Source organism: Nycticebus coucang, chromosome 7 (assembly GCF_027406575.1).
Source record: "Nycticebus coucang isolate mNycCou1 chromosome 7, mNycCou1.pri, whole genome shotgun sequence".
In the NCBI taxonomy this organism is placed as follows: domain Eukaryota; kingdom Metazoa; phylum Chordata; class Mammalia; order Primates; family Lorisidae; genus Nycticebus; species Nycticebus coucang.
In genome coordinates, this window is record NC_069786.1 from 67577954 (window position 1) to 67596210 (window position 18257).

Consider the following 18257-nt stretch of genomic DNA (forward strand, 5'->3'; position numbering starts at 1 on the left):
AACAAATAGACTCTGCCCTAGCAAAACCAATTCAAATTCACTACCATCGCCTGGCTCTGTCTGACCAAGAAACCGACTCTCATGGCTTCCCCTCATAATGAGGGCAGTGTATAGATCAGAGGTACACTTACACATTCCTAATAAAAGGAAAAAAGGGTATGGGCACCGAGTTGAGTGCACAGCAAGGCATTGCAAGAGAAGGTCCCACAATCCTTCGACCTCCCGATCCCAAGGAGAAGTCAAATGAAGGATCAGACCCCCTCTGATTTTTCTCTGAGAGCAAACCTGGCTTGCATAGAGGTTGGTATCAAAAATTTCGCTTACCTCTCCTCTCCAAAAGATACCACAAATAACAAATGTGGATCTGGGAAATCCACGAGAGAAGCCAGGTCACTACTCCCTCTCTCGGTTAATGCCCACCTCCTTAAAACAAAAAGGGAGGAGATGTCGGAAGCCATATAAGGTACAGCTCGGCCTTACTTCCTTTTTAAGTAAAAAACAGTTTTACCTTTTCCCGGTAACTTTACCTGGCAACTAGCCAACCAATCACCTTATGCCCCATCTTACTTACTCTAGCCAATTCCCAGTTAACAACTCCTCTGAACCTCCCAACAAGACCCACCCACCTTCCCCGTAATGCTTATAAGGCACAAGTTTTTTCAATAAAGTTGGAGACTTGATCAGAAAACTGTCTTGTCTCCCTTTCTCGCGCCCCTTGTTTTTCTCCTTTAGGTGGTTCCTGTGTCCCCCGTTGCTGTCCCGCGGGTCGGGACAGAAAAGGGGTGTGTCAAGACCATCAGCTATAGTTAAATAGCAAAAGCCTACAGTTGAAAACTCCCCTTTAAAAGCTCTATATTTCTGCTTATAGATAGGATAATGGTACTTTCAGATGTGAGTCTCCATCCTCCTCATTTGCTGGCAAATTAATTAACCTCTCTTTCCTTCTCCTCAAGCCACTTCTTCTAATGTGGACTCAGGGACAAGTGCTGACCTTTCGGTATTAATAGCAATTCTGGGGTTCAGTATTACAGAGACAGTCATTTCCATATATCCAAAGCCATTTTTTCCAGTTTTAGCTTCATCAGTAATTGAGCTGACATTTTAATCTTCATCTATTGACATTTTAAACTTTTTCATTGCTTTAAAACTTATAGATGAGAGCTAGAATAATTGGGGGGAAAACATTTGGGCAGGAAACATAGGGATATCTCTCAAACCTCAGCAGATGGTGGTGAGTCCACATTGTGGTCTTTTCCATTAGGCTTTTCTGACCTTTATTCTCTACTTGCCTTCTGTTTATTCCCTCATTGTGATAGAGTCAAATGGAGGAACCCACCCAAATAGAACCAACCTGGCCAAATAGTATGTCCCACCCAGGAAAAAGGGAATGTGCCAACCTGTACCCTTCCAACCCTTTAAAATTTCCATCCAGAGAGGTGCCTGTAGCACAATGGGTAGGGTGCCAGCCACATACACTGAGGCTGGTGGGTTCAAACCCCACCCGGGTCAGCTAAAACAACGATTGCAACCCCCCCCCCCACACAAGCTGGGCATTGTGGTGGACATCTGTAGTCCCAGCTACTTGGGAGGCTGAGGCAAGAGAACCACTTAAGCCCAAGAATTTGAGGTTACTGTGAGCTGTGACGCCATGGCACTCTACCCAGGGCAACATAGTGAGACTCTGTCTCAAAAAAATAAATAAATGAAATTCCCATTCACCTAACCCATTCACCTAACACAAGGCTTACTTCCTTCTTAAGCTCAGCTCACCTGGCTCCCTGAGTGGGAATAAAGGCAGATGTTGCCCAGATGTTGCCAGATGTTGCCCTGGACTCTGTTTCCTTTTGTTTCACATTTTGAAATAATCTTTTATTTTCAGTCTTTGACCTCTCACATAGAAATAGTAGATCTTGAATAATTTAGTGACTTTATTATATTGATACCTAATCAGTTTCCTTCTTCAAATAGGAATCAGACCTTTCTTCCTCACACTGGAGAATGAGGGTGACTTTCTGGCCAAAGTCTCCTTCATTCTGCACCTCCCCAGGTATACTTCTCCTAAAGCTGTGGCCCATCTCTCTAGGTTCAAGAAAGGTCAATAAGGGCGGTGCCTGTGGCTCAGTTGGTAGGGCGCCGGCCCCATATACTGAGGGTGGCGGGTTCAAACCCAGCCCTGGCCAAACTGCAACCAAAAAATAGCCGGGCATTGTGGCGGGCGCCTGTAGTCCCAGCTACTCGGGAGGCTGAGGCAAGAGAATCACTTAAGCCCAGGAGTTGGAGGTTGCTGTGAGCTGTGTGAGGCCACGACACTCTACCGAGGGCCATAAAGTGAGACTCTGTCTCTACAAAAAAAAAAAAAAAAAAAAGAAAGGTCAACAAACTTATGTAATATGTCCTAGTGGAAAACATGTAATATGTAATATGTCCTGGTGGAAAACAAACATGAAATTGCAAAGGCTCTGGAATCAAAAGAATCAGCTAAAGGTGAGCTTTTGCTCTTTTTTTTTTTTTAAACAACAATTGTAACCAAAACTTTAATCCGAAGGATTCTCATAAAACATATTACAAATGACAGCATACAAAAAAATATCTTGCACAGTAACTCAAAGTTCGGCTCTACAATGTACCCTTAAACTGGCAGGACATTGGTATTTTGATATATAACTATTACATAAGGAACTTATTTTCTTTCCTAAAGCAAAGAAAACTTTCTTAGAATTTATCAGATTCTATAGTAGTAGGCAATCTCTGCCCAGGGTGAAAACTAGTTGGATTTTTCATAAACCTCTAATTTAGAACAATGATGTAGCTGCTGGCTTGTTTTACAGCAGCTTTATAAAGACTGCTTGTTCAACTATAGTTGCATACAATATCCCAGACATGGGGGAAAAAGTAAATCTTCATTCAATTTGCCAGTTTTGTTTCTATGTATAAAAAAAATAAATCACAGTTTAGGTGGGCAGGATTTAGAGGTTTATTATCAGTCTATGAAAAACTAAAATTCAAAGCAAATTCAATTTTGCTTAAGGGAACACTGTAAAGTAACAATTCTTGGTATTACATGCCTCATATGATCCATTTCAAACCATAGAGAATTATACTTTTTGTGTCACTGTTCCAAGAGACAAACAAATTTGAACAGCTAAAACATCTTAAAAATGCACCAAGCTTATGAAGTCTCAAACAAAACTTGAAATTTCTGTACATACTCCTGTCAAATGAAGTTATCTCCTGTACACCACTTCTCTTGCAAACTGGTCTTCTATTTCCTTTCATTTGACCTAGATCGGCTTCGAGGCCTAGAGAAGGATGGGGAGGGCTTATGATTTCTCTCCCAAGACAGTGATCTCTCTTATCCTGTCTCTGGAAAGGGACCTGCTCCGGCTGCGAGAGAATCTTCTCCTCCTTGGAGATCTGCAGTGGGGTGGAGGACTCCTCCTACGATAATCATCTCGAGGGCGACGACCCCAAGAGGGAGGTGAGCCACGATTTCTACTCTTTTTTCACCATTGGACAGTTGCACTCTCACACAGTGTCCTTCCATCCAGCTCTCGGACAGAATCAGCTGCGTCTCCAGGATCTTCAAATTCAACAAAAGCAAAGCCGGGAGGGTTTCTAGCAACCCACACGCTTGGAAGTGGTCCATAATAGCCAAAAGCCCGTTCCAATTCAGTCTTGTTGCCATTGTTTCCAAGATTACTTACATAAACCTTACAGTCCAACGGACAGGAATCACGATGCATTTCGAAATCTAGAGTTGAAGTGCGAGGCTCAAGTCCTCACGCTCCGATGGACCGTCCCGCTTCCCGCTCCCTTCAGGTCGGACTCCCACTGTTTGCTCCACCTTACCCGGCGTCCACGAAATGGCCCCTTTTACTCTTCTAAAAAGTGTCAAGAACAAATTGTCTTTTGTGGAGAAGTTGAGAAGTTTAAACTTTTTCTCTGTAGGATAAGTAAGTCATTCTGCGAAAATAAACTGACAACAGAGAGATGAACAGGAGAAAAGGTATTCAAATTTATTGATGTGCTTAAACACGAGAAACATAAAATATGAGATGCAAGTAAGGGCAGATAAAGGCCTTTTTTTTTTTTTGAGACAGAGTCTCACTTGGTCAACCTCGGTAGAGTGTTGTTCCATCATAGCTCACAGCAACCTCAAACTCTTGGGCTCAAGCAATTCTCTTGCCTCAGCCTCCTGAGTAGCTGAAATTACAGGCACCTGCCACAACACTCAGCTGTTTTTAGAAATGAGATCTCCATCTTGCTCAAGTTAGTCTGGAACTCCTGAGCTCAAGCAATCCTTCCTCCTTGGCTTCCTGGAGTGCTAGGATTACAGTGGTTGACAGCCTTAGAAAAGGTTTAAATAGCACCTTCACCACAGAAGGAGGGATGGGAGGAATGTAAGCAATTCTGAGGGGTGGTAAATGATTTTCAGAATTGAATGGGCCCAAAGAGCAGACAATAGTTTCCAAATGACTCTCTTTGGAAACTGAATGGTTTAGGACAAAGTTCCTCTGTGCTGTCAGGGAGGTGGTGACGAATTTCAGGAATGTGAGGGGTGGAACTTAATAGTGAACAAAAGTTGTCTTACTATGCAGATAAGTTCTCCCAGGTAATCTTTTGGAGCTTTCCTCAGAAAAACAGATGAAAAGTCTGTCTGGGCTTGGTGACTTTAGTCTTTTCTCTTTTACAGTAGTGAATCTTTCCTGGTTATTTGATGAAACTCCTGGGGAAGGGGATTTTTAAGCCAATTGCATTTCTTTTGGAAGAAGTTTCCTGGCTAAGCACCTGTAGCTCAGTGGCTAGGGTGTTAGCCACATACACTGGAGCTGGTGGGTTCGAACCCAGTCCAGGTCTGCCGGGCGTTGTGGTGGGTGCCTGTAATCCCAGCTACTTGGGAGGCTAAGGCAAGAGAATCACTTAAGCAACCACAGTAATCACCAAGAATTTGAGGTTGCTGTGAGCTATGACATCACTGCACTCTACTGAGGGCAACATAGTGAGACTCTGTCTCAAAGGAAAAAAAAAGAAGTTTCCTCAGTCACAAAAGGAGACTGCCAGAGAGAGCCCCTGCTTATGCTTGGGGTGGGGAAACAGTGAAGGTTAGAAAATCCTTGGTTTTGGCCAGGTGTGGTGGCTTACACCAGTATTCCTAAAAGTTTGGGCAGCAGGAGGAACATTTGAGGCCAGGAGTTAGAGACCAGCCTGGGCAAAACAGTTAAACTCTGTTTCTATAAAAACATTAAGAATAAAAAAATTAGCAGGGCATGGTAGTGCTACTCTATAGATAGTCCTAGCTACTACAAAGGCTAAGGCAGGGAGATCATTAAGTCCAGGAGTTTGAGGCACAGTGAGCTATGATTGTACCACTCAACTCCAGGTTGGGCAACAGAGAAAAACCCTGTCTGTGGAAAAAAAAAAGAAAGAAAGAAAGTCTTTGGTTCTGAGGTAGCCTCTAACACTTATACTCTGGGGTATCATTTTCTGAGCCCCAATACAAGCGATTTTTGTGTATAACTGTAATTCAGGTAAGCAAAAAAAGCTCATGGCCTCTGTTGCCTTCCTATTTCCAAAGCTCAGAGAAGACTCTTTGCTTGTGTCTCTTTTCTTTTGAAACTGAATCTTACTAGGTTCCTCCAGCCTAAAGTGCTGTATTGTCTTAGGTCACAGCAACCTCAAACTCCTGGACTCAAGTGATCCTCTAACCTCAGCCTCCCAAGTAGCTGGGACTACAGGCACCCGCCACTATGCCCAGCTAATTTTTTTTTTTTTTTTGGTACAGAGCGAGTCTCACTCTGGACCAGGCTAGCCTGGAATTCCTAAGCTCAAGCAATCCTCCTGCCTGGGCCCACCCAGAGTGCCAAGATTACAGGTTTGAGTTACCTCACCTGGACTTTTTTGGTTCTTTTCCTGAGTTTAGGCAGGGAACATTGGAGCTTACATTTTAGTTCTCTGAGATTCAGTTATTAGTTACTCTTGCTCAATCTTTCCTGACCTTGCATTTTTCTTTGAGTCACCAGAGCACTATTTGGCTACCTGCCTATGAATATTGCCTACTTTCCCTGAGGCCAGAATGCTGCTTGCTCCTGCTGGGAGTCTTTCCTACTGGTGACTGTACCTGACTGAGCTTCAAAGGTACTAGATTCCTTGTGACCACATTGACAGGGCATTGAGAGGTCAAAGATCAAAAATAGAAGATTATTCTGAAACGTGAACAAAAGGAAACAGTCCAGGTTCTGTGTGGGCAACATTGGCATTTGTTTCTACCTGGGTGCGAGTGAGCTGAGAAGGAAATCAGCACATGGGTTAAGGTGGATGGAAATTTAAAGTGTCAGAGGGGTCAGGACTGGCACATTCACTCTTTCCTGGGCAGGACATTCATGTACTTATTTCTTCCTGGGTGAGTTGGTTCTTTCTAGGCAGGTCAGTTCTATTTGACTCTTATCAGGCATGCTTCCTCAGTTGGACCTTGTCTGTGACGATAGCTTTCTCTCTGTGTGTGCCAGCCTGAATATATACCATTTTATACTGGAGATTAAGACTTTAAGAAAGACAATACTCATCCTTGATGTACTTAAGATCTTTGTCAGTGTTTCCTACTTTCGATCACTTACCATTCAACTTTCCCAGTCCATACATCTTTTAAGATAAAACAAAAAATGCATTAATATAGCATAGACTTCAGGTTTAGAAAGTTTGTCTTTGGAAAGTTACTGACCTCAGAACAAATTATGAATAAATTCCCCAAAGTAGGATGAACTTAGAGTAATTTTATATAAACTAAATTGTAGTATAGATACAGTTGCATAACTAGAGTAAAATTTATTTATTGTTGCAGTTGTCACTGCTGTTTTAACTGGCCGGGGGCTGGGTTTGAACCCGCCCCCATCAGTATATGGGGCCGGCGCCCTACAGACTGAGCCACTGGCACTGCCCCTATAATAAAATTTAATGTTAAGGGCTGAGCCTGTGGCTCAAAGGAGTAGGGCACTGGCCCCATATGCTGGAGGTGGCGGGTTCAAACCCAGCCCAGCCAAAAACTGCCAAAAAAAATTTAATGTTAAGTGTACCAAAGAGAAAAAAAATCATAGATTTATAAAATTTACAGCCAACAAGAAAACGTTCAACTATGTAATACATAGTGACCAAAGCTTCTTTAACATGGCAGTCTTGGGAATCTAGAAAATGAGGGCGCCCAAGCCAAATTCCTTTAGAGTCACAGTTCCTCCTCCATCAGGGCAGGCCATTAGCAGTGAACTTGGGGTCGGTGTAAACCCTGCATATCTTATGTAGTCTGTCAGATAAGCAAAGAGGTAATTCTTTATTTTTTCTTTTCTCTTCCTTTCTTTTTCAGAGACAGAGTCTCACTTTATCACCCTCAGTAGAGTGCTGTGGTGTCACAGCTCACAGCAACCTCCAACTCCTGGGCTCAGGGGATTCTCTTGCCTCAGCCTCCCCAGTTGCTGGGACTACAGGCACGCTCCATTAACACTTGGCTATGTTTTTGTTGCAGCTTGGCTGGGGCTGGGTTCAAAACTGCTACCCTCAGTGCCCTACCACTGAGCCACAGGCACCGCCCAGGTAATTCTTTATTTTTGAGAGCTTTCTTATGCTCTCAGCTTTTTTATTTTTTATTTTTTTGGTACAGACAGGATCTCACTCTGGTGATCAGCTTCTGCAGGAGTTAGAGACCATCTTCTGCATACAGCTGGAGGAGAAACAACCCTATTAAAATGTCTTTACTTATTTATTTAAAGACAGAGTCATCATGATCTGTTGCCCAAGCTGAGTATAATGGCATGATCATAGCTCACTGCAGCTTCTAACCCCTGGGCTCAAGTGATCCTCTCCAGTCACTGGGATTATATGCATGAGCCACCAGCTCCTAAAATGTCTTTTAAGTCTTTTCAAGTGTGGTGCAACCCTGGGGTGGGAGGATCTTTTGAGTTCAGGAGTTTAAGACCAGCCTGGGTAACATGGCGAAACCCCAATCTCTAAAAAAATAAAATAAACAAAAAAATTTTTTTTTATTTTAAATGTAAATTTATGTTGCTTCTGGTAGTAACACATGCCCAATGAAAACCAATGGATGGAAAAGCAGTTACACTTCCTACCTGAGTGGACAGTTACAACAATCAATCATTTTCTGAATAACCATTGTATTTTCAGTTTATTGTGAAAAATAAACAATTTTTTTTTTAAAGTGTTTAAAAAGTTCCAAGGCATATGACTATGCATTAAAATTCTGAGGAATGGGCTCGGCACCTCTGGCTCAAGTGGCTAAGGCGCTAGCCACATACACCTGATCTGGCAGGTTCGAATCCAGCCCAGGCCCGCCAAACAACAATGATGGCTGCAACCAAAAAATAGCCAGGTGTTGTGGCAGGTGCCTATTGTCCTAGCTACATGGGAGGTGGAGGCAGAAGACTTGCTTGAGCCCAGGAGTTGGAGGTTGCTGTGAGCTGTGATGCCACATCACTGTAACCCAGGGCCACAGCTTGAGGCTCTGTCTCAAAAAAAAAAAAAAAAAATCTGAGGAATGGGAGAAAAATCTATAAGGAAAACATCAGCTTATTACCCCAGGGAATGAGCCAAACTAATTTTCATTCTAGCATGGAGCTGTGGGGCACCCAGCTCTGGGTAGAAAACAAGTCCTTGAGATGCTACTGAGCCAAACTTTAAAGGCCAGTCAGGAAATGAACAGCACTCCTGAATGGGAAAGACTGGATCAATGTTTTCTTCTAAAGTAAACAAAAGATCTGCAGAAGTATTTCCTTGCACTATTTGGCAAGAAAAAGAAGCACCTGGAGAGTGAGTTAGGAAGAGAAAGCATATAAGAAATGGGAGTAAAACAAGGATAGTTATAATGAGGCTTTGTCTAACTAATCTCCAGAGCCCAGGTGTTCTATTAGGAAACCAAGCTGCAAATGAGGAGATACTCAGAGAGACTGGTTGATTAAGAGTACATTCATGGAAGGGATAAACAGAATAAATACTTCTCTGAATCCTGAATTTCATCTTTCATTTGGATTTCTAAAAAACCTTTAAAAATATCTTCTAGGAAGTCAAAGTAAAATATAAATATTAAAATAAATGAGGGCCGTGAAGGAAGAAGTATGAACCATGAGAGAAGCAATTATCCCTGGAGGCAGAAATTTCTTTCTTGCTTCAATGCAGCCTGCGATGCCAGCAATTTCAGCCATTCTCTTTCAGGTGATTTTCAGCATGAGTTCCAAATGCTGCTTGGGGGGGGATGCTGTCTCAGCTCACCTAAGGGAGCAGGGCACAACCAAAGAGGTATGAAGAGCTATCACGTTCTTTACCCCAGCATTCTGTTCAGCAGGATAGCCTCAGGAGGAAGCCACGTTACTCTCTGGAGGCAGAAGGTGAGAGAAATGAGGCAGCAATTAGATGGTGCTGCTTGGGCTAAGTACATAGCATTGAAAAAAGAAAAGACTCTTTAAAAATCTTCTAATGCAATGGACTGCACCTTCTAATGGTCTCATCATTAATTTTTGGAAGTCACACCGTTGAAGTGTTGTTCCCCCCCCCCCAGTGAAAAAGCCCTAAACGCCCAAAGGGTGACAGCCCCTCCCTAACTTTTTTTTTCTTGAAACAACCAAGAAATATAAAGATAACTGAGGACGAAATTTTTCTGCAATGAACTAGGAAGTGTTACAAAAAGGAGCAATGGATTGAAAAAATTGCCAAAGAATGTTTGAAAGCCTAACAAAATTCAGTTTTCCTGAACTAAACTTCATCAGCCCAAGTAGGAGAGATGGATGCTTGGGGGGGTTTAGTAGGCAATCAAAGGCTCATTTTATGTGATAGGTGCATCTGATAGAGCAGCATTTTAGTTCCGAGTTTACCTGCTGGAGAAAATCAAAGATAAAGACTGAGATCACTGGGATGCCATTGACACAGCTACCTGGACCCTACTTGTGACTATTTGAAGTCAATGTACTCTTATTGATTTTTTTTCCTCTTTATGTAAGGTTAATGTGTATTTATTCATTCAGCTGCCTCTAGCTGTTCCTTACTAAAGGTTAAGTGGTTGTGAAACCACAGGCACTGTAGAATCAAAAGTTGTTGTTTTAAACTTTGGGCAAAGTAGTGGTGCCTGGTAGTTAACCTCTGACAAGCTCAAGGGCAGGTGACAGTGGGCTCTTTGACTATCTGGGGGTTTTGATGGGCTCCATCCATCTCATGCCAACCTGACTTCCAGACTTGGCTCATTGTGTTCTGAGATGATGCTCAAGAAAGCTGTGCACAGTGGCCCTCTGGGCCCCTCCTGCAGGTGCACTTGCTTTTTGAATATGATGCTATTTTTCTTACCCTCTGTAGGAACTCACATGCAGAACTATTATTACTTGCTTGTTACTGCATGTTGCTGATTCATACTCAAAGGAAAAAGTAATTTTGTCTTCAACACCTCTTCCCTGTCATTTAAGGCATATGTTAATGAAAGACAGATTTTGGCATCCACTCTCCTCTGTAGCTCTGAGGCCACAATATAGACTCATTGCAAATGAAGATCCAACTGTTATTTTACTTCTATTTATAACTACACGAACGCCAGGTACCTTTGTGCCGATCAAATCCCAAACCATATTCCAAGAAATGCTCACCATTTCATGCTTGAATTGGTATTGATGTGACATTAATGTACACACAAAATTTTAAATAGAGACGTTTTCACTCATATTATTGACACCTCCTGATTTCACATACAGTATTTTAGATTATGTTAGAACTGAATCCTTTTGAAGACATTTTCAGGGCTTTGTCCCCACCCCCACCCTTGCAGTACAGAATTTTTTTTTCAGAAAGGAGCATGCAAGTGAGGAGGCTCTGGCTGGAGGGACGCCAAGTGGAAGGCGAAGCCTGGAGGGGGTGGGGCAAAGCAGAACCAGGCAAAGGCAGAATGCTGCAAAGAACTGATTGAAAGCTTTTTGCTTTGTCATTCCTCTCCGTTCCTTTCCTTCTCTTCCTTTCCAATTTATAACTGTGGACAAGTGGAACTTATTTATTTCACAGAATGGATCTAGAATGAGCCATAACCTTGAAGGTCGTCTGATCCCCCTGCTGTAGTTTCCACTTGATCCAGGGAGTTCTCTTTCTTCTCTAGTACCTTTCCCAGCAGCACTTGAGCTTATCAATTAAAACATGCAGTTAGTAGAGTAGAGGTTTTAAGATCAGTTCTAGGTCCAAATTCTGGCCCTGCCACTTAGTAGCTGTGATGTCCTTGGGCAAGTTACCAAGGACTCAGAGTCCTAGTCTCATCGGCTAAGTGTTCAGCATAAAAACGAATAGGAGTTTGAGGAGTAAATGAAGTAACCTATATGATACATACAAGACTTAGCACTCAGAGCGAGTAGCTACAAAGTAGGACCCATGCTTCCTGTCTGACTCCGAGGCAATACTTCCCATGGTATGATGCTGTCTTTCTCAGAATGTCTCATAAAACCAGTGAAAAAGTGTCTGTGGCTGGAGTACTGTGTGCTGCCCTGTAGACTGTAAACACTGTCGTCAGTAACAATACCTCACTTATGTTGAATGCTCTAGAATTTACAAGGCACTTTCATAAGTGGGTAAAATCCCCACGCCAATACGTAGTCTACTGATGACTAACAGAGGCAGTTAGTAGGAGCAGAGGCTTTGAAAGAGGTCTATTAGCGATGCAAATGTGAAGTTATCTGCACTTGTGAGAAGCATAATAAACATCCAACCCAGTTAGAGTAACAATGCATGTTGTATCCAGGCTTCAGAACTTTGAGGAGTTGGAAAACTGCAGGAGTATAGCGTTAGAGTTTTAGGGGAAGAATTTAACTTGTTAGAAGTTTAACAATCCAGAGGGTTTCTGATGGCTTTAGGTTTTGCCCTCAGAGGTCAGCGATTTGCATATGGGTGAATTTTCAGGTACGAAGTAAAGCCACGACTTGGTTGAAACCAGGATGTGTTCACAATATGGAATGGAGACAGGCAAAGCAAACAAGTTCTCAGTGTTACAGAAAGACAAGGCCCAATGGAGAGAGCAAACACCCCAAAACTGCGTTTAAAGAGCTTTATTTCATCCAGGGGAGTGAAGGCACAGAAGAATTCAAAATGGCCACGCTCCCCCACTGGCTCAGTCTTCTCCTTTTTATCTCCAGTCCAAAAGTTCCAGCCCACGGGTACCTTTCTCATTGGTTAGTTTGAATCAAGCTGGAGAAGCAGGGTCTGGCTTTCACAGAACCGTGGGCTTTTATAAAAGTGGAAGCAAGCATTAGTTTCCAGGTCTCAGGAAGTTAAGTTTTTACAAATTCCTAAGAGCTGAGTCATCATGAGGCGGTCCTGCACCTCGCAGGACCTCTCAAGAGGTCTCCTTGAGAAGACCTCTGTTCTCTTAGACCTTACTTTTTCTGGGTATCCTCTTATCAGAAGTCAGTGTTTAATGAGTGCTTCAATACAGACAAATGTATCACACTGAATGTAAAACAATAATAGAAACTGTCATCTTGACTTTCCCACAACCTTCTGAAACAGTTATTCATGTGAGAATTTTTACATTTAATGCTCAAAAGTAAATTTTCAGAAATGGAGTGCATTTTTCACATGTTTCATGTTTCTATATTGTAAAAAGATAAAGGAATATACTTTTTTCTGTTAGAAAGAAAATGATCCTTATGAAATTTACCTCTCTCAGAAGATGAATTTTTAAATATCAAACTCTGCTTAACCAACTGGTTCTAGCTTTATGGGTGTGAGGGAAAAAAACTAGAATTTCAAGCAGTTATCAAATATTTTAAACTAATACCCAAGCAGATATGTTTGCCACACTGTGTGATTTCTTAACACCTACAGGCAAAAGTACAAATAGGTCTTTCTATTTTCTTTCTCTGCCAAAATCTACATTTTTGTCCAGCAGCAAACCCTTGAAAGGTTAATTCAGGTAGGCTAAGAGAGCAAAGTGACCAGACCAGCAGAAGAGACTGGTGGAGATGGTCCTGGTGCGTGGCCATGTGGAATGGGAGGGCTGTGCTGGACAGAGCCCAAAAGAGACCAGTTTGTGTCTCACAGTCCAAATTTGGTTAATGTATTTTTGAAGCTTCTAAAGGTTAACTCACATGCTGTAATATATTATAGAAAGACACGAAGCTGAATTTTACTGTGCTAGTCAAGAGGCTGGTTTGAATCTGCTATTTAGAACTGAGAGAGACAGTACAATTTACATGTGTGAGAATGTGAGAATAATTTTACCTTCTGTTGTTTTTAAAACCACCTTGGGCCATGATTTTTAAATTGAGACACAAAGAGATCTGCTGGGGTTCCCATAGCAACATTAACTTATCAAAACTGCCCTGGTTGTATGTAATACTTTCTTTACTAGTCTGGCTTTTAAATGTATTTTTTAGTTATGAAATACAACTGAGTTGAGTCTCAGGCAAATTTTAACTTTTACATTTACTGACTTATGCATGTTTAAACAGAAACCTTGATAATTTTACTTCTGAGGACTTGCTACCAAGGCAAGTTTGTGCAAAAACTTTCACGTAGTCTTCCTGGCCACTGATATCTGACTTCACTCCATTCTATGGACAACTCCTTTATCGATCTATCTAAACACAATTGTAATACATCCTGGCTAGGAGAAAACAGAAACAAATTGAGCACAGATTGTTCAGTTCAGAGGCAGTAAGTCAAGATACCTGCTACTCCAGGCTGTCCACAAGCTGACCCTTCCTCTATCTTTTCTCCACTTTTCTTCATCCTTAATGTTACACACCAAAAGACTTGTCTTCTCTCACTGTCTTCTGAAAAAGGTGTGTCCCAGGGCTAGCCCCAGGTCCTCCCTCCCCCAGCAAGAAGCCTGATTATTCCCTCATTCTTGTTCACAGCTGATCTTTTCACAGCTGATCTCTCTCTTTGGATCTACTATTCCTATCGCTTCCACCACTTTATGATGTGTTGGTTGTGATTGGGCATCATCCTTACCTGCTATTTTTGATAGTAATGTCTTGATTTTCCTTTGAAGAACGTTTTCTATTCCATACATTTTGGTGACACCATCAATTAGGCTGCCCTGCCCCCAGCCTATGAAGAGATGAATCCATGACCCAAGGTGGACTGATTATATTCTTCCAGAAAATTTAATTTTAGGTGAATTCAAAAAGAAAAAAATAATTGGACTGAATTATTCTTTTTTTTTTTTTTTTTGTAGAGACAGAGTCTCACTTTATGGCCCTTGGTAGAGTGCCATGGCATCACACAGCTCACAGCAACCTCCAACTCCTTGGCTTAAGCGATTCTCTTGCCTCAGCCTCCCGAGTAGCTGGGACTACAGGTGGACTGAATTATTCTAATGGTGGTTCTTTCAAGAGATTATTGATTTTTTTTCAGGTTTCTGTTGTTCATAATCAAGTCCACTAGCTGGTACGTTCTCTGTTTGAATACCTGATTGTATCTTATCTTAGATTATGACTTAGAGCAGGTGTCCTCAAACTTTTTAAACAGGGGGCCAATTCACTGTCCCTCAGACCATTGGAGGGCCGGACTATAGTTTAAAAAAAAAAAAACAAAACTATAAACAAATTCCTATGCACACTGCACATATCTTATTTTGAAGTAAAAAAAAACAAAACGGGAACGAATATAATCACACCGCCTCATGTGGCCCGCGGGCTGCAGTTTGAGGACCCCTGACTTAGAGGTTTGGGATATGCACATTTTGTTTTCCTATTTAGATCCTATGCTCCCTGTAGACAGGGTTAATTCTTTTTTTTGGTAGAGACAGAGTCTCACTGTACCACCCTTGGGTAGAGTGCCGTGGCGTCACACGGCTCACAGCAACCTCTAACTCGGGCTCACGCGATTCTCTTGCCTCAGACTCCCGAGCAGCTGGGACTACAGGCGCCCGCCACAATGCCCGGCTATTTTTTTGTTGCGGTTTGGCGGGGGCTGGGTTTGAACCCGCCACCCTTGGCATATGGGGCCGGCGCCCTACTCACTGAGCCACAGGCGCTGCCCGACAGGGTTAATTCTTTTTTTTTGTAGAGACAGAGTCTCACTTTTATGGCCCTTGGTAGAGTGCCGTGGCCTCACACAGCTCACAGCAACCTCCAACTCCTGGGCTTAAGCGATTCTCTTGCCTCAGCCTCCCGAGTAGCTGGGACTACAGGCGCCCGCCACAACGCCCAGCTATTTTTTGGTTGCAGTTCGGCCGGGGCTGGGTTTGAACCCACCACCCTCAGTATATGGGGCTGGCGCCTTACCAACTGAGCCACAAGCACCGCCCTCGACAGGGTTAATTCTTTATCGATTGTTTTATTCCATGTACAATGTAAGTACTCAATAAGTATTGTGTAATGAATGAGAGACCAGTCTTAAAAACTCTCTTTTTACAAGGTGCAATGTGTAAGCCAACTCGTGTCCTTTTTTTTTTTGGTTTGTGGCCGGGGCTGGGTTTGAACCCGCCACCTCCGGCATATGGGACCGGTGCCCTACTCCTTGAGCCACAGGCACTGCCCCCAACTCGTGTCCTTTTTAAGGCAAGGGGCAAATACATTTTCAGCTGCAAGAATTTTCTTAGGTATGTTAGTTGTCTTAAAGAGAATTTACAACAAATTGTACATTTAAGAACAGCCTGAAAATAATGTTAGAATGAGCCATACTTCCCCAATTGTAGGAAAGGAAAGAGAAACTAAAATTAAATTTCAGACATCAGATATATGTTCTGAATTTAAAAGAAAAAAAGGCCAGGTACAGAGGAACATGCCTCTAAGTCCAGCACTTTGGGAGGCCAAAGCAGGAGGATCACTTGAAGATAGTGACTTGAGGTTATGGTGCACTATGCATGAGCAGGGGCAACAGAGCAAGACCCGACTCAAAAAGAAAACACAAAACAAACAAAACTCCAACAAAACCGTGGGGAAAACAGACAACAACAAAACAAAAAATGATATATCTTGACCCTAGACTGTTGAAGCTTTCCCTAGAAACAAGCTGTGGTGCCTCTCTGCTATCAGATGACAATGGGGAGAGTCTGACTGTGTTTGGGAACTGGTTTACTAAGCCTAATGTAAAAATAAAGTAGATAATTTTTTCTACTTGTAAAAATTTGCGAGGTATGTTTTCTCAAAATTGACTTATACCAGCAATTTAATTGAATAATTATATCATAAAATCCAAGGAATAAGCAAAATGGTTAGATGTAATAAATCCAAATAAGCTTGGGCATATCAAAATTTCAAAACACAGAAAATGGTATACTCTACCAAATCGCTTACATGTGATTAAAATGTACAAAAGAGCTCACCCATGAATACTTTTCTTGTTACTGTCTTTAGGGAAATGAAAGATTTTGTAGGAGTTTTTGAATAACGTAGTCCTCTGGTTTTGCACTTTAACATGGTACACAGTTCAATTATGAGAAAGGAGTGAAAATGCCAATTTGGAGCTATTTTGAGTCCAGTGCAGTGGTTTCTGGAATTTGCCTTGAACCCACACTCGGTGCATTTTCACTTGTTTTTTCCTATTAACTTGTAAGCGACGATCAACCAGATTTTGCTTTTCATCTAAACCGGCCTTGCAGAACATATCGTGGACTTCCCCTGTGAGACAAAAATGGCAGTCAGAGATATGACATGTGATTGGGAACAGAGGGAGGTCAGGAACATTGCAACATTGATAGAATGACTGATGATCTTGGTATAAATGAACTTCATTTATACAAAATTTAAAAATCATGGTCCAAATAGCAGGGAAGGATGATGCCCAATCACAACCAACACATCATATATTGGTGGAAGCAATAGAAGTAGTAGTTCCAAAGAGAGAGATCAGCTCCAAAAAAGAATGAGGGAAGAATAAAGGAATTTCATTTATACCAAGAAATAATCTCTGGTACAATTTGTGAAGGAAACCTGTGAAACCAAGTGGGTTTCTTCTACTTCACAAAAATACACCTGGTGTAAACATGCTAATGCACCAGGCATAAACAGATGTACACATCTACTGGTTGCAGCTCTCAATATTTTGAAAGGTGCTCTGTTTCTGAGTTCCTGTTGGTTTACAGAGACCCAAAATGGTAGATTATAAAAGCACTCACATAAATTTGGGGGAAATCCTTAAATTCAGGATTCATTTGATAATGTCAGAAATGCTTCTTTAAAATGAGAAATTGATAGGGGGTAAAGTAATTTTCCATAGACTTATGAAATAAAGTGTGGCATCTCATCAATATTTTTCATATCTGGGCAACAGTATTTCCAAAACGGAACAAACTACACCTTCATTTGCATATGAGGGTGAAACAGTGACTCTTTTTTTTTTTTTTGATTTTTGGTTTTTGGCTGGGGCTGGGTTTGAACCCGCCACTTCCGGCATATGGGACCGGCACCCTACTCCTTGAGCCACAGGTGCCGCCCAACAGTGACTCTTGAAAGCAGTTTTAACTAGCTGGGCACAGTGGCTCACGCCCGTAATCCTAGTACCCTGTGAGGCGAGGTGGGAGGATCGCTTGAGGTCAGGAGTTTTAGACAACCCTGAGCAAGAGCGAGACTCTCTGCTAAAATTAGAAACACCGAGCCAGGTGTCCTGGCAGGTGTCTGTAGCCCCAGCTACTCAAGAGGCTGAGGCAGGAGGATCATCTAAACCCAGGAGTTTGAGGTTAATGGGAGCCAGCCTGACTCCACAGCATTCTAGCCTAGGGTAACTGAGTGAGACTCTTTCTAACAAAAGAAGAAAAAACAGTTTTAACTGGAAAAACATTAAAAGGCAAAAAGGCCATTTTCAGCAGTTATGCAGAATAGTTAGTTATAGGCACAAAAGTATGAAGATATCCAGTGTTTAATCAACTATTAGAGCTTTTGAACTATAACCAATGAGAGTATTCATAGCTAACTATTTCCTTTTGTAGATTAGCGTACCTTTTGTGAAGAAATATGCTCTGGTACCATCTCCTCGAACGTAAAAATTTTCAGATAAACAATGTCCTAAAGAAAATTGTATAAAGAGAAACTTAGTATTCTTTAAAACAAAAACTAAAACCACCAACAAAATAACTTGACATGAAATAGGAACAAAGCATTCTTTCAAATATGTGAAAATCACCCCAAACTAAATATATTATTACCTTTTTTAAAACGAAGCTGAGTCTTATCATATCTTCCATAGTCCCGAAATAACAGCATTCCTCCAGGTTTCAGTAATTTGGACAGTCGGTTTACAACACCCTGCATCCTTTGAAAACAAAGTGAGATACCCTATTTGTAGAAATC

The 18257-nt window shown here is 41.9% G+C and overlaps 1 protein-coding gene and 1 pseudogene across 8 annotated transcripts in view; both read right to left on the bottom strand.

The window, feature by feature from the left end:
- Positions 1 to 2515: 2515 nt before the first annotated feature.
- Positions 2516 to 3900, bottom strand: LOC128590684 (serine/arginine-rich splicing factor 3-like; annotated as a pseudogene). Its single transcript, XR_008381309.1, has one exon. The product of XR_008381309.1 is annotated as a serine/arginine-rich splicing factor 3-like (transcript).
- A 5363-nt stretch (positions 3901 to 9263) lies between these two features.
- Positions 9264 to 18257, bottom strand: part of METTL8 (methyltransferase 8, methylcytidine) — a 125229-nt gene continuing 116235 nt past the window's right edge. For 3 of the 7 annotated variants that reach the window (XM_053598080.1, XM_053598077.1, XM_053598081.1), the window contains 3 exons: positions 18113 to 18219; positions 17907 to 17972; positions 13418 to 14073 (listed from right to left, as the gene is read on the bottom strand). In XM_053598080.1, the coding sequence (XP_053454055.1) occupies positions 13862 to 14073; positions 17907 to 17972; positions 18113 to 18219 (385 nt within the window). In that variant the 3' untranslated portion in view covers positions 13418 to 13861. Of the gene's footprint in view, positions 9374 to 13417; positions 14074 to 15281; positions 16590 to 17906; positions 17973 to 18112; positions 18220 to 18257 lie in introns of those variants that run through there. The other 4 variants (XM_053598078.1, XM_053598076.1, XR_008381308.1 and 1 more) reach the window with 3 other exon arrangements.